Source organism: Eleutherodactylus coqui, chromosome 13, assembly GCF_035609145.1.
Source record: "Eleutherodactylus coqui strain aEleCoq1 chromosome 13, aEleCoq1.hap1, whole genome shotgun sequence".
In the NCBI taxonomy this organism is placed as follows: Eukaryota; Metazoa; Chordata; class Amphibia; order Anura; family Eleutherodactylidae; genus Eleutherodactylus; species Eleutherodactylus coqui.
The window spans coordinates 94522180-94537702 of record NC_089849.1 but is presented as its reverse complement, the minus strand read 5'-3'; the positions used below and the strand labels follow the sequence as shown (position 1 = coordinate 94537702).

At 50.1% G+C, this 15523-nt stretch overlaps 1 protein-coding gene across 1 annotated transcript in view; it reads right to left on the bottom strand.

Moving 5' to 3' along the window:
• Positions 1-15523, bottom strand: part of DNAH9 (dynein axonemal heavy chain 9) — a 313610-nt gene that overhangs the window by 287473 nt on the left and 10614 nt on the right. Inside the window, exon 2 of the mRNA XM_066587296.1 lies at positions 11695-11891. Coding sequence (XP_066443393.1) covers positions 11695-11891 — 197 coding nt within the window. The remainder of the gene's footprint in view (positions 1-11694; positions 11892-15523) is intronic.

The following is a 15523-nucleotide window of genomic DNA, read 5'->3' as shown; positions in this document are numbered from 1 at the left end:
GCCAGTATTGTTGTAAGGATATTAACGTTGTTATTAGTGATGAGCGGGCATTGCCCTGAGCGAGTACCTGCCCGGTTCTGTCCTCCCTATGAGTGGAGCGTACGTAGACAGGCAGATGACCTTCCCTGCAACACAATGACCATGGAGCAATGTCCGCTCTCAACTTTATTGCAAGGTAGAAATAAAATGACGATGCCGCTGTGAGCCTGGATAATAAAGGTTTCCAGAGGGGCTCTAGAGCCGTCCAGACATGGAGGGAATGTGTCAGAAAATGGCTGCTGTGGGCTGAGCTGATGATGTCACCGAGGGCTGAGCTGATGATGTCACCGAGAGCTGAGCTGATGATGTCACTGAGGTCATGGGTAAAAGATACAGAATCCCTCAGAGGACAAAATAGGCTGAGGCTCAGTATATAAATGCCCACTAGATGGAGCCCTAACAGAAAGTCTATCTAGTAATGCCAGAAATAAAGCAATACCATATACCTTATACAGTACAGACAATCTTACTGAACAGAGACTGCCAAAGGCATGACATGCCCGCTCGAGAGAAAAGGTTCGGGTGCCAGCGGCGGGCAGGGAGCGGCAGGGGAGAGCGGGGAGGAACGGAGGGGAGATCTCTCTCTCCCTCTCTCCCCCCGCTCCCCACTGCTCACTGCCGCAACTCACCGCTCCCCTGCGCTGGCACCCGAAACTTGTCTCTCGAGCGGGCAGGTACTCGCTAGGGGCAATGCTCGCTCAAGCAATTGCCCTTAGCGAGTATGCTCGCTCATCTCTAGTTGTTATTAAGGAGTGAGATGGGGTGATAGGAGCCGCAACCCCTCTGATCACCTAATGTCTATATCCGGTAATATCATAGGGCTCTAGAAAGACATTTAGTCCCCTCTTAAACTCCTCTATGCATTTTGCCATCACCACGTCCTCACGCAGAGAGTTCCACAGTCTCACTGCTCTTACAGTAAAGAACCCTTTTCTGTGTTGGTGATGAAACCTGCTTTCTTCTAGACGTAGCGGATGTCCCCTCGTTACCGTCACAGTCCTGGGTATAAACAGATCATGGGAGAGATCCTTGTATTGTCCCTTCATGTATTTATACCGAGTAATTTGATCACCCCTCAGCCGTCTTTTTTCTAGAGTAAAAAATCCCAATTTGGATAGCCTCTCTGGGTATTCCAGTCCCGTCATTCCATGTATTAGTTTAGTTGCCCTTTGAACCCCCTCTAATACCGTAACATCTTTCCTGAGCACCGGTGACCAGAACTGTACGCAGTATTCCATGTGGGGCCTGACTAGTGCCTTATATAGTGGGAGGATAATGTTCTCGTCCCTCGCCCCTATACCTCTTTTAATGCACCCCAAGACTTTATTAGCTTTTGTAGTAGCTGACTGGCATTGGTTTATTCCAGTTTAGTCTACAGTCCACTATTACCCCCAGGTCTTTTCCATATCACTTTTCCCTAGCTGTACCCCACAAAGGTGCCAAAAAGATGTAATGAAAAAGGTCTTTATTTCTCCATGTAAACGACGTTTCGCTCACGCAATGTGCTCTTTCTCAAGCTTGAGACGTTGTTTATATGGAGGAAATAAAGCCCTTTTTCATTACATCTTTTTGGCACCTTTGTATGCTGCTGCAGGACTTTCTTTTGATTATATCCCATTTTGGGAGTGAGGACCCGGACTCCCCATCTCTACAGCTCGTGCATTATTTGGCTTCCTTTTTGTCCTACCCAGTTTGGGTCATATAGTGTGCTGCTGGTTGTTGTTTCTGCAAGGTTGAGGTGTTGCATCTTTAGTGCAGGTGGCTCAGTGGTTAGCACTGCTGCATTGCAGTACTGGGGGGTCCTCCTCAAGAGCAACATTAACTTTGAAAAACTCCGCAGCCATCCCCCTTGGTCAGATTTGAGCCTACAACTCCAGCACTGCAAGGCAGCAGTGCTAATAACTGAGCCACCACCCATTGTAACACTGGGGTTCTTGGTTCACATCCGACTATGGGGAACATCTGCATGGATGTTGTTTGTTCTCATTATGTTTATTCTTCTCATGCATGGTGGCTCAGCCATTAGAGCTGCTGCCTTGTAGTGCTGGAATCGTAGGTTCAAATCTGACCAAGCGTGATGATGTCTGAATTGCTTTTTTATGTTATCTTTGGGTTTATTCTTGCCTTTTTATTTCCCTAGCAATAAAAGAACAAATGTGGTGTCTCACTTGTAGGTTCAGATCTCACCCAAGGGTGATGGCTGTATGGAGTTTGTCAAAGTTGATGTTGCCCTTGATGAAATTTGAACCCAAGATCCCAGCGCTGTAGGGCAACAGTGCTAACCACTGAGCCACATCCCTAAAGAACCAGCACAACACGTTCCAAAACCGTAAACAAAGGCGCAGCAGTCTGTACTTTTGATCCAGTGTAGAAAACAGAACGGAGACGGAAAGCCTTTCAATGCCTGCATTTTGCCACCGATCCTCCTCCGCGGGTGTTGGTCGTGGATTACGCAATTAAAATCCGTCCGTGTGAGACCCCCTCAGTCAGCTCAGAGACGTGAAAAACATTTCTGTTACTCGGCAATGGTAATGCTAGCTGACATTGGTAATTACTGCACGTCGTCTGATGAGCCTATCTGGTGCTGGAAGGGTTAACCCGACAATGCGGCTGTGTTACCGGCCCGGTGAATGGTTGGTAACAGCAATAAAGGAGATTATATATAGATCTGTCAGACACAGTTGGGGAGCCGAAGCCTGAAAAGTTCACTCACAAATAAAATACAAGAAAAATTCTCCTGTAGCCTGAAACTAAAGCGAGTTCACCAAAACAAACCTGATTAAAGGGATTTCTCGGCTTGTTTGCTGCTGCTTGAAATTAAAGAAAATCTGAAAAAAAAAAGTCTACAGAAAGCAATACAGATATTTTTGGTATAACTTACCGTAAAATCTCTTTCTCGTCGCGTTCATTGGGGGCCACAGCCTAGACCATGGGATATAGCCACTGCCCTAGGAGGCGACACTAAGCAAAAAAGTGTTAGCTCCTCCCCCCTGGCTATATCCCCCCTGCAGGCACTCAGCTAATTAGTCTGTCTGCAAGCAGTAGGAAGCCAGTGGGAGTACATTTATACATATTGCGTTATATACATACCAAACATATCTCTGGCGTAATTCTTTGCCACCAAAAAAATGACCGAAGAACAGAGAGTTCCGGCAACCGCCTAAATAATAAGGGGTGGGTGCTGTGGCCCCCAATGAACGCGACGAGAAAGAGATTTTACGGTAAGTTATATAAAAAATATCTGTTTCTCGTCCGTATCATTGGGGGCCACAGCCTAGACCATGGGACGTTCACAAGCAGTCCCGAAAAAAACATATATTGGGTGGGCACTGCACATGCGGTCAGACGTCTGCCGCCTGCAAGATTTTCCGTCCAAGAGCGGCGTCGGATGACGCAGCTATGTGGACTCTATAAAATTTCGAGAATGTATGTACGGAAGTCCAGGTGGCTGCCTTACACACCTGGAGGGCTGAGGCTCCGTGACGGACTGCCCAGGAGGCCCCCACCGCCCGTGTGGAGTGGGCCGTAACCCGAAATGGTGGCGAGCGTCCCGAGGCTCGATATGCTTCCGTTATCAGGGACCTTATCCATTTCGATAGGGTGATTTTTGAGGCTGCTAGGCCCCTTCGGGTCCCCTCCGGAATAACGAAGAGGGAGTCGGTCTTGCGGAAATCCCTTGTTCTCTTCACATAGGTTCTCAGCGCCCTTACTACGTCCAGGTGGTGCAGTAGTTTTTCCTTTTTGTGTACTGGATTTGGACAAAAGGAGGGCAAAACGATTTCTTCATTAATATGAAACTGAGAGACTACTTTTGGTAAAAACTCGGGTGATGGTCTTAGTACCACTTTGTCCTGGTGGAAGGCCATATATGGTGTTTGTATAGACAATGCCGCTAGTTCTGAGACCCTCCGGATCGATGTGATAGCGACGAGGAATGCCACCTTCCAGGTTAGTAACCGCATAGGGATTTCCTTGAGCGGCTCAAACGGCTGGTCCGTAATAGTGTCTAACACGAGATTGAGCTCCCAAGTTTGGGCCAGAGGCTTAAACGGGGGTGTTGTATGGGCGACTCCTTGCAGGAATGTCCGTACTGCTATCCTGTTTGCAATTGGTCTTTGGAACAGTACCGTTAGTGCTGACACCTGGCCCCTCAACGAGCCTACCCATAATCCTACTTCAAGGCCTGATTGTAGGAATGCAAGAATTCTGGACACCGAAAATTGCATTGGTTGTAAATGCCTCTCCTCGCACCAGATGAAGAAGCGCTTCCAGACTCTATAGTAGATTGCTGACGAGGCTGCTTTTCTGGCTCGTATCATTGTCTGGATGACATTCTCCGCATAACCTTTCCTTCTCAACACCTCGGTCTCAACGGCCAAGCCGTCAAATGTAGAGACCTGGAATCCGGGTGAACAAAAGGCCCCTGGGATAGCAGGTCTCTTCGCTCCGGAAGGTGCCACGGTGTGTCGAACAGCATCTCTATGATGGCCGCGTACCAGCTCCTTCTTGGCCAATTTGGTGCTACCAATATCGCCGGTTGCCCTTCCTGCTTGATTTTTCCCAGGATCCTCGGTATGAGCGGGATTGGCGGGAATACGTATAGGAGTTTGTACTCCCTCCACGGAATTGTCAGGGCATCGGTTGCCGCTGCCTGTGGGTCCCGGGCTCGGGACACAAATGGGCGTATCCTGCAGTTTAGCCGTGACGCCATGAGGTCCACATCTGGTGTGCCCCATTTCAGGCATATCGTTTGAAAGATTTCTGGATGCAGGCCCCATTCGCCGGGATCTATCCTTTCCCGGCTTAGGTAATCCGCCATCCAGTTTTCCACTCCGGGGATGTACACCGCGGATATTGAGCTTAGATGCCTCTCTGCCCATGTCAGTATGGCTGCCACCTCGCTCATTACCGACGAGCTCCGTGTCCCACCTTGCCGGTTGATATAGGCCACCGCTGTGGTGTTGTCCGTCTGGATGCGTACGCTTTTTCTCTTGAGACTGGGCCCGAAGTGTCGGAGCGTCCGGTAGATAGCTCACAGTTCTAGAATGTTTATGTGAAGCCGTGCCTCTCTTTGTGACCACACTCCTTGAACCGATTGGTCCCTCAGTGTTCCCCCCCAGCCCGAAAGGCTGGCGTCCGTCGTCACTACTGTCCATCGCCTGGGGCCCAACGGTCGCCCTGTCTGAAGCCTGCCAGGTCTCAGCCACCATTTCAGTGACCCTCGGACCTGAGGGGTTATCTGGATCTGCCGTTCCAGGGTCAGCCGGGACCCATTCCAGCGTGACAGTATCAGGTGTTGTAACATCCTTGATTGGAACTGAGCGAAGGGGATTGCCTCGAATGCTGCCACCATCTGGCCCAGGATAGCCATGCAGTATCTGATGGTCAGTGGTTTCCCCTGCCTTAGGGACCGAACGCCCTGCCGGAGCTTGTGTGCCTTTGCTTGAGGTAGCAGGATCCGGTGGAGGCTGGTGTCGAATATCATGCCCAGAAATTGCAAACGTTGCGTTGGTATTAGGCATGACTTTTCGTGGTTCACTATCCAGCCGAATTCTTCTAGGGTTTTTACCGTGACGTTCAGGCTCCTGACGTTGTCGTCCCATGATGGTGCTTTTATTAGTATGTCGTCTAGGTATGGAATAGCCGCTATACCTTCCGCATGAACTAGCGCCATCACTGCTGCTAGTACCTTCGTGAAAACTCTTGGCGACGTAGACAGGCCGAATGGCAGCGCCGTAAACTGAAAGTGCCTTCCCTGTGTTTTGAAGCGGAGGAATTTCTGATGTGTTTCCCGAATTGGGATATGAAGGTAGGCGTCCTTGATATCTATCGAGGACAGAAATTCCCCCGGCTGCATGGATGTTATCACGGACTTGACTGACTCCATCCGGAAATGTTTTGTCCTGACGAATCGATTCAACCTCCTTAAGTCCAGGACCGGCCTCACTCTGCCGTCCTTTTTGGGTACTAGAAAAAGGTTCGAGTAGAACCCCTGCCTCTCCTGGGCTCCCGGCACCGGTTTCACAACCCCTTGTGCCAGTAGGTTCTGTACTGCTTGTTGTAGGTTGGCTACCCCTTCGGGGGTGGACGGCACTCTGGACTTGCAGAAAAAATTCCGTGGGAGGGTCGTGAATTCGATTGAGTACCCGGATGTCACAATCTCCTGTACCCACTTGTCGTTCACGCGCCTCCCCCATGTCTCCCAAAATTGGGAGAGCCTGCCCCCCACCCTGGTGACACTGGGTGGGGGCAGTGTCTCATGCCACGCTTTTTGGTCCCGCCATTTTCGATGTTCCGGGTCGGGATTGCCACGTCTGTTTTGTTTTAAATGAGGGGCCCCTCTTTGACTCTGTAGGGGTTCTCGCAGAGTGGGACCACTGCCCCGACCCTGGGCGGGATGGAAAGCGTCGAAAGGGCCTAAAGAACGGCTTCTTTTTTAATGGGACCTTCTCCTTTCTTGCCAGCATTTGTGGTAGTGACGTGCTCTTGCCGCCTGTGGCGTCCTTTATCATGTCATCCAGTTTGGGGCCGAATAGCCTGTCTCCTTCAAACGGCAATTTCGTTAGCGCTATCTTGGACGCTGTATCCGCTGACCAGCTCTTCAGCCAGAGTGTTCTCCTTGTCGCTACCGATGTGGCGGACGCCCGGGCCACAAATTTGGCTGCATCAAGCTGAGCTGTGCATACAAACTTATTTGCCTGTATGATATTATCTGTCAGCTCGAGCAACTCACTTGGTGGAGCGCCTGCTATGATGTCTTTCCGTAATTGTTTGGCCCAGGCTGTGGACGCCTTACTGACCCATGCAGCTGCAAATATCGGTTGCAAGGCTGTGCCTGTGACTTGAAACACTGTTTTTGCCAAGGTGTCCAGCTTCCTGTCTTGCGGGTTAGCTAGCGTCGCTACTTCGGCTGTTGGCAATGCTGTGCTCCTAGCTAGTCGTGACACGGGTGGGTCGACTACTGGAGGTACCGCCCAACTCTTTTTCAAGCCCCCTGGGAATGGGTAAGTAATTTCCCAAGTTTTCCCGGGTTGCCTGAATTTTTTATCCGGGTTCTGCCACTCCTTGTTAAGGGCTTCCGAGAAATCCGGGTGGTCCGGAAAGACCTGTCGTGATTTCCTCTGCCGTCTAAACGACACCGTGGACGGGGCCGTCTCTACTGTTTCCTCCGTAACCTGGAGTGTTTCCCTTACGGATATTACCAGGCTATCCATTAGGCTGGCTAGGCGTGACACTTGTTCCTCGTCTAGTTCAGACACTGACGAGGCACCAGAGCGGTCGTAGTCTTCCGACCCGCTGTCCTCACCTGCCGTTTGGGCCGTGTCATGGGATGCCCGAGAGCAAGACGCTCGTGGGGACTCATGGTGAGCCCGGGCCTGTCTTGTAGAATACCGAGATCGCGACGAGTGCCTTGATCTATGGTACGTATGCACGGATTCTCTGGATCCGTGAAAACCGCGAGAGTCCCCGGACCGCCTGGACCTGGGGGACCTATCTGACCTCCTGGTGTGTCGTGATCTCCGGGGGGAGTCCTCGCTACTGTGGGACCTCCTTCTTTTGCGTGCCCTCCCTCGTGCGTATTCCGAGGAGGACGCGTCGGAGCTGAGCTCTAACCGGCGTAAAATTGCCGCAGATGATGTGGCCAGGCCGGAGACGGCAGCGGCCAGGGACCTTGCCCATTGGGGCTCGGGCCCTGGCTCCACAGGGGCGGCGGGGGGCACCGGAGTCCCTGGGGGAGCGCGTGCCGTGGTACATCCCGCGCAGCGGGGGTCGGTTTGACCGTACGCAAATTTAACGCTGCATGTAGAGCAAGCGTAGTGCTTCACCCCCCCCCCCCCCTTTGCCGGGCTGGAACCGTCTGATCTCGGGTCAGACATGGCAACCGCAATACAATTTGAAAAAATGGCGGGTAAAGCTAAGTACTGTTTACAGGAATGCCTGCAGGGGGGAGGGGAGGGCGAGGGGAGAACACCGCAAAGTGCTGCCTTGGGCAGGGCTTACCCGATCTCGCAGCTGTTTGTGCGGTTCCCCCGGTCCAGCTGGAGCCTCTGGTCCTGACGTTTGGATGTTGTCGGGAGTCGACACGGGTACACACACCCGATCTCGTAGCGTTGGTGACCCGGCAGGCGTTGTGGCAGGGACTTGCTGTGGCATTGTCACTGCTGCTGGTGCCCGAGACAGGAGGTGCTGCTGCTGTCCGGATGCCTCTCCGTAGCAGAGGGACACTGCAGGGCTGGATGGCTGGACGGCTGCTGCTCAGAAGGGCTGCTGTGCTCAGAAGGACTGCTGTGGGCTCAGAGAGCTGCGCAGTGCCGGGCTCAGACGTGCAGGCAAGCCCACACGATGTGCTGCAGAGAGCGGCCATTCCTCTCTCTGGCTGCCCCTTTTAAGCTTGCCGTGGTCGGAGGGGGCGTGGCCTGGCCGGGAAGCGTCCCCGTGACTCGGAAGTGAAGTCTTCCGGCCGTGACGACGGCGCTCCGCCCCCCGGAGCGCCGCGCCCGGAAGTGGCTTGCCGGCCGGCACCCCGGCGTCCTGACCTGCCCTGCTTCTATCCCTGCCAAGGAAGAACTGCCGCTGCTGCTGCCTCTGCCGTCCGGGAGTTGTGACAGGTAACCTGAGCCTGCTGCTGCTGCCAGTAGGGAGTCCCGAGCGGGCTGTTCCAGGTTGTGAATGCTGTCCATGTGGGGTCCCAGGTGGAATGCTGCCCTTGCCGCCAGTCCCAAACGGGGTGTTGTCCTGGGAGCCACAGCCTGTCCATGCGTCGACTGTTCCAGCAGTGCTACCCCCTATGCGTCACCGTCAGACAGTGCGCTACTCCAGGGAGGGGGAGCCCTATGGCTGGCGGGTAACCGACTCAGATGCGCATTGCATGGTCGGGCCCCTTTTTCTTCTCTGGGTGAGACGCCGCAGTAGTGGTGGAGACAGCCCCTGCCTGCGTCTCCCCCGGGAGGCCAGTAGAGCCAGGGAAAAGCCCCGACTCCCCGGATTCCCGCGAATAGCTCTTTCCACGTCTGCCTCCTAGCAGACACTAAGCTAAAGACTAATTAGCTGAGTGCCTGCAGGGGGGATATAGCCAGGGGGGAGGAGCTAACACTTTTTTGCTTAGTGTCGCCTCCTAGGGCAGTGGCTATATCCCATGGTCTAGGCTGTGGCCCCCAATGATACGGACGAGAAAGTTTACATTTTTTTAAACTACAGAGGTTGTCCCACGAAATCAAATTATTCCTTATCCACAGGATGAACTGGGATCCCTGACGAGGGGGCAATGGTCGCCTGTGCCCTCCACTGCTCCATTCAAGTCAATGGGACTGGCAGAGATAGCCAACCTCAGGTGGTGATGTCCCATCTAATATCACCAGGATATCAGTGGAGGTCCGACCTCTGATCCAGAGAACAAAGGGGGTCACAGAGATGATGTTCCCTACACAGCCACGTTCCTGCCCACTTCACCTAAATGGGTTGTGCTACATGGAGGCGGATGGAACTGAAACAATCTGTTTTTTTTTGGTGGAGGAATGGGGGCACTCTTCAATAATGTGGCTCGGTGGTTAGTACGGTTGCCTTACATTGCTGGGGTCCTGGGATCAAAGGTCATCAAGGGCAATATCAACATTGAAAAATCCATATACCCTACCACCCTCACTCAGATTTTTACCAACAACTTCTTCATTGTACGGCAGCAGTGCTAACCACTGAGCCACCACACTTGCTGTTTCATAACAAAAGAAATAGTAGAGTAAGAAGAATAAACACAAAAGAGAACATAAAAAAGCCACTAGAGACTTCACCGTTGGTCACATTTGACCACAACTCCAGCACTACAGGGCAGCAGTGCTAACCACTGAGCCACCATACCTTTCAGTTGTACATTAGCTTCATTCCTCCATAAACTGAGCATAGCAATGGAAACCCTGAACTGCCCCTACTGCAGGTGTGAATTTACCCTTAGGGCTCCTGTCCACGACTGTGTCTGCACTGCATATCACGATTCTGGTTGAGAATGGTGCAGTTCTTGTTCACTTCTCGTTCAGGGTTTCCCATTCCTAAGCCTGATCCAACAATGGTTTTTATGCCGCCTGATACAGAGAAGTACACGATTCTCCTTCGCAGTTCCGTCGTTGGCTCGCATTAAAACTGTGAACGTTTAACGGTCAGTTTAGTTTGTTTGAATGAGTTTGTGAATGATAATCGCTCCGTGTAAATAGGGCTTTAGAAATAGTCCAGGGGCAGGAAGGGGGTGAGGAGAACTTGGAACGGGGCTGATACTGGAGGAGAGGGACATGAAGATACTTTCTGGCTGCTCACTACGGAGTTTTTGGGGCTTCAGGTCTACAAATGTGATTGTTCTCAGTGAGAGAAACCAAGTCATCTTGTAGATATGATAGCTTTTAATGGCTAACAGAAATACATGATGTTACAGCGAGCTTTCCAACCTACTCGGTTTCTTCCTCAGGTCTACAAATATAATTGTCTTAGAGCTCTTTAGAGCCTGAACGATGTGGTATATTGGAGAAGGGGGTGAATATGTATGTAGACAGCCATTATGCTTTAGTCATCATAAGATCACTGCCAGATTATCATTTCCATCATGTTTTCCATTCGGGTACCACCAGTGCACGGACAGCGTGTATTCACCTACACATACATACTGCAGGCCTATAAACGAGCTGACGTTATAACCAGTCCTTCCATGCTGCAGCATGGCCGTGTAGATGATTGCCCCTTGGCCATGTACTTCTGATCCAAAAAAAATAATCAAGAAGTAGTTTTACTATGGAGAATATTATAAAGCTGTAGCAATCTTACTAATCTCTTATTACCTCTAAGTGTATCAACCAGCTTTTGCATTGGGACACGTTAGTTGGAGCATCAGCGTGTCATCAGCTGTGATTTGCTTGACAGTGCAATGTCTGTTGGTCAAAATGATTCTTGACATCCTCCTCTGACCCCTTTTAAGTTGTTTACATCTACATCTTATAGTAGATCTTGCAATGTGTTTATTGAACTGCGCATATCCTAATCCCTTAATACGCATAACATAAGAATATGTTTTGGATTGCCTTAGGCTGCCTGTCCACGGGTGTTGCGGGAGCTGCCACCCTGGAGCAGGAGCCACAGGACGGATCTCCACTGTGAGCCTATCTGACAGATAGGCTCACAGCGGAGAATCACGGCAATCCACAGCATGCTGCGATTTGCTGGCCGCGAGCGGAGAATAGCTATGATTTTCCGCTTGTGGACAGGGGGCTGCGCTTTTCATAGCAACGGAAAGCGTGCATTGCGTTCCCCGCGGCCGGATTATCGCCATGGGGACTCGCAGTGCAAAAACTCTTGTGGGCAGGCGGCCTTACCTAGAGGCTCCATGATGTATATTTTCTGAAGCGTGAATGCAGCGTAGAGGAGTCCAGGCCATCTGCAGCGGGCATCGGCTGTTATCCGCTGACATCCTGCTGTAATGACCAGGATCAGAGATAACTCTGATCCTGGCCTTGTAACCCCTTAGATGTTGCAGTCTATAGTGACCGCGGCATCTAAACAGTTAGAGGGAGGGGCACACTTGTCACCCAATGTGCGCCCTTAAAAACACAACCTTTGGGGCACATGAGTTGTTATGACAGACAGTCAGCTAACAAAGTTATAGAAGACCTTACTTACTTCTTCTCAGTGTCATCGTCAATGTACTCCACCTTCTCCGACCCTGAAGGCAATGGCAACAGCGTCTTCCCGTTCACCTGCCCGGCCATCACAAAGGTGCTACTTTTCAAGTTATTTACGTGACGCATGACGTCCCGGGATACAACCTGCGGCCAGTTCTGATGGTTCTTCTGATTGGCCAAAACTGGTACGATGACCTGCGAGGAGATGATGGAAATGTTCGTTGGTGGTGGTTTGGTAGATGATGTATTCTTACCTTCATGCCTCATTAAAGGGACATTACAGATGTATCGAGAAGTCACAGTTCAGGGTCACTCACATTTAAGTGGAAAAAAACAGCAATTCCCCCCTGAAGAGCATCCATCACCTAAAGTTGGAGTTGTTATCCAGCTTTCCAGAAATCCTGACATTTAAAGAATTTCATACCTCTTCTAATAGTCTTGCTAGTGATGAGCACCATAAAGGTACCCTGCTCTCCAGCAATAGCATGGTAGCCACCTAGCTCGAGTTCAGGTGCCACGAGATTAGAAACTATAAGTATTAAAGGGGTTTTCCAGGCAGTGCCCGCTGTCAGAGCCGGGATATACAGGGGAAGGAGTGGAAGCCGATGCTCCGTTCCTGTGTAGTGGTCAGCACTCGTAATTGCAGGCGCAGCTCTCACTGAAATCAATGGGACCAGAGCCTGTAATTACCTGCACTGGCCACTACACAGAGGTCGGAGCAGCGGCTTCCGTTCTGATCCCAGTGTATCCGAGCACTGACAGCCGGTACTACCTGAAAACCCCTTTAAATACCCTTTAACTACAAAATTACAACCAATCATGAATAAAATAAGACACATGGAGACCTTAATAAAGACGGCTCTGGCCAATTTTACCTCCATTAATTTAAGATCAATTAACCACTGAGGCTGCGTCCCCACATGGTGCTTCTAACCCATTTCTATGGCATTTCTAGAGTATTTTTCATTTTATGTTAATTGCACATTAAAAATGCTGTCAGAAAACCGCAATGGTTTTTCATCGAAACGCTAGTTGGCGCTGCAGAGGTGTTCAATCCCCCTTATTTGCATATTACCCAGAGGAGCATGAATGGCCTTATAAGTCTCCTCACTCACCTTCTAGATGCTCTCTCTAAGGAGAAAAGATAGTGTTCCTGACCAATATCATAGGCCTCTCGCTAGCCAAGCCAGAAGCTTTGCTTTTAATTCCCAGTCATTGTTACAAGGCTTGTAAAAGAGTCTGACTTTTACTTGCAGGAATGCTGCCTTCCAATAGGTGGCACTGCAGATGTATTGTTCCATCTCCCTTATTAGCATATTACCCAGAGGAGCCTGCATGGCCTTTTGAGTCCCCTCACTCACCGTCTAGGTGCTCTCCCTAAGCAGAAAAGACAGTGCATGTACATATACACACTTATGGTGGAGCAGTTATATATTGCCATTAGACTCCGGATTTGTCTTCATCCTATTTTATAGCAGATATTTGCTGTGTATAAATGTGTCATTCTATATATACCAGATGTATACATTCACCTTTAGATTTACGTTTTTTGTCAGATATATTTTATTCCTATCTATGTTCTTATTATAAATTTATCGTATTTATTGATACATTTCTATTATTTCATCATGAGTATCAATTTTGTTTGCGTTTCTCCCCTCCCCCTTTTTTTCTTGTTTTTCTCTTCCCCCTTTTTGATAGGCCTCCTGCACACGGGCCGATTTCCCACAGAATTTCCACCCATGCCCGCTGCCATAGGATTACATTACATAATGCAGACAGCTGCGATTGACTGCATGAAAACTAAACAAAACGCAGCATGCCCTATTTCTCTGAGAGCCTCGCAGAGACCAGCACCGAAGTGCCACCGCTGATGTGCCGGCTCTGCACTGTGCGGCTGTGCGCCAGTGGGCACATCGCAGTGAAGAGAGAGAAGATGCGGAGCGGGCGAGTGTAAGGTCAATACCGGGGCATGGGTGGCATCCCGCTGCGAGGATTCTTGCATCAGGATCCTACCCGGCCGTGTGCGGGCCGCCTTAATTACTCCTCCACTATTTATCTGTACATATCACTCAGTGTTTAATCCAGCCGAACTGACGAAGGGCCTCGACTCCGAAACGCGTTTTCACTTGCTGTTTCTTTATGTTAAATAAATCACAAGTGCTTTCACTGTCTCACCTTGGACCTTTAGCTTTCAACCAGCTTAGAGCGTTGCGTCTTCACCACCAGTACTCTATCACATTCTCTTTCGCTATAGTCACACCCACCTTGGTGGAGCGCCATCTGGTTGGCAGCACCCCATCATTCAAAACACTTTTTACTCCAGGACCATTTCACCACTCTCACCGAGTTTCGCTCCACCTCCTTTTTATCTTTGCTACTCACGACTGTGAATGGAGGCGGGCACGTCGTATGACCTCTTACTAGCTCCGCCTCCATTCACTAGCGATAATCGTTACTGTGTGAAATCACAAGAATGTTCATAAGCTCTCGCTTATGACCTGAAGGTTGCGGGTTCAATCCCCACTTGGTGCAGGTAGCCAGTTCAAGGTCGTCTCAGCCTTCCATTCTTCCGAGGTCAGTTAAATGAGTACCGAGCTTGCTAATGAATAAATCACCTGAAAGCGCTGCAGAATATATTGGTGCTATACAAATAACAAGATTTTTCATTTATTTATTGCTACGATGCCCTTTCGAGTATCTGCACCCGACAGATCGTCCCGTGTTTATGTCCCACCTATTGGCATTTGATCCATGTCTGGACCTCCCAGCTTTCCTGAACTCTCTGATCCGGCTCGTTACATACTGTTCTTGTGTTGTGAACTTGTTCTGCCTTGCCTGACTTTGGTTCTGTTTTAATATTTCCCTGTCTAACCCTCCAGCGCTGCATTATGGAAAACCTGACCAAATGCATCAGCTGCCTCTTAACTCCGACTATTTCTAGGGTAACAGACTAGAGCCCCTGCAGTGAAAACAAGATCATGATTGGTGGGGTGAAAGGGTGAAAACTGGGAACTCCAGGTCGAATTGTTTCTGAGGCACAGCGGATCCACATCTGCTTCCATGACAGGTAATAAAGGCCAAAACTGTCTGCAGCGGAAGGGGTTACTTTCCCATTCTACATTTCAAATAAGAGGAAGTGGTATGGAGAAGGAGGGATCCTCAGAACAACACTGCCATCTAGTGGCCACATCAGGGAAGCACTACCTAGTGAAAATGACAGGTATTACTGCTAGCACTGAGGTAACTAGTAACAACTGTAGTCAATCCATTACTTGTTTTTGGAGCAAATAGGTTAATTCTGCGGTGTCAATCTCACAGTTAACCCCCTCAGCCCCTGCAAGAAGCTGCTGATCAGCTCCACAGCACACACGGGATCTAGATCTTCCAGAGCAATGCTTCGTCTTTGTATTGGACCTCTGCTCAGAGAGGATGGCCGGCACCCCTCACATAAGTCCATCTCCCTGGTGGACATATAACCATAAGATATTATACCCCGTTCATTATAGTCTATTATGGTTCAACCTTTCTGAGGTTCTATGGTCTTCACCTCCTTAATGACACAGGACATAAATGGACATCCTGTATGATCTGATCCCGCTCCGTACAATGCGGGTGCCGGCTGCTCCTCACAGCTGACAACCGCCGGTAACAACCACAATCAGTGTTCACGCTGATGGCAGCTGTTAACCCTGTAAATACCGCTGTCAGTTCTGATAATGGTATTTAAATCCCTCAGGAGTGTCGTGCGGTTGTCATGGCAGCCTAGAGCCTTCTGAAGGTCCCAGCAATGTCATGGCAGTCACGCTTGTGGTGTAGCTTGATAC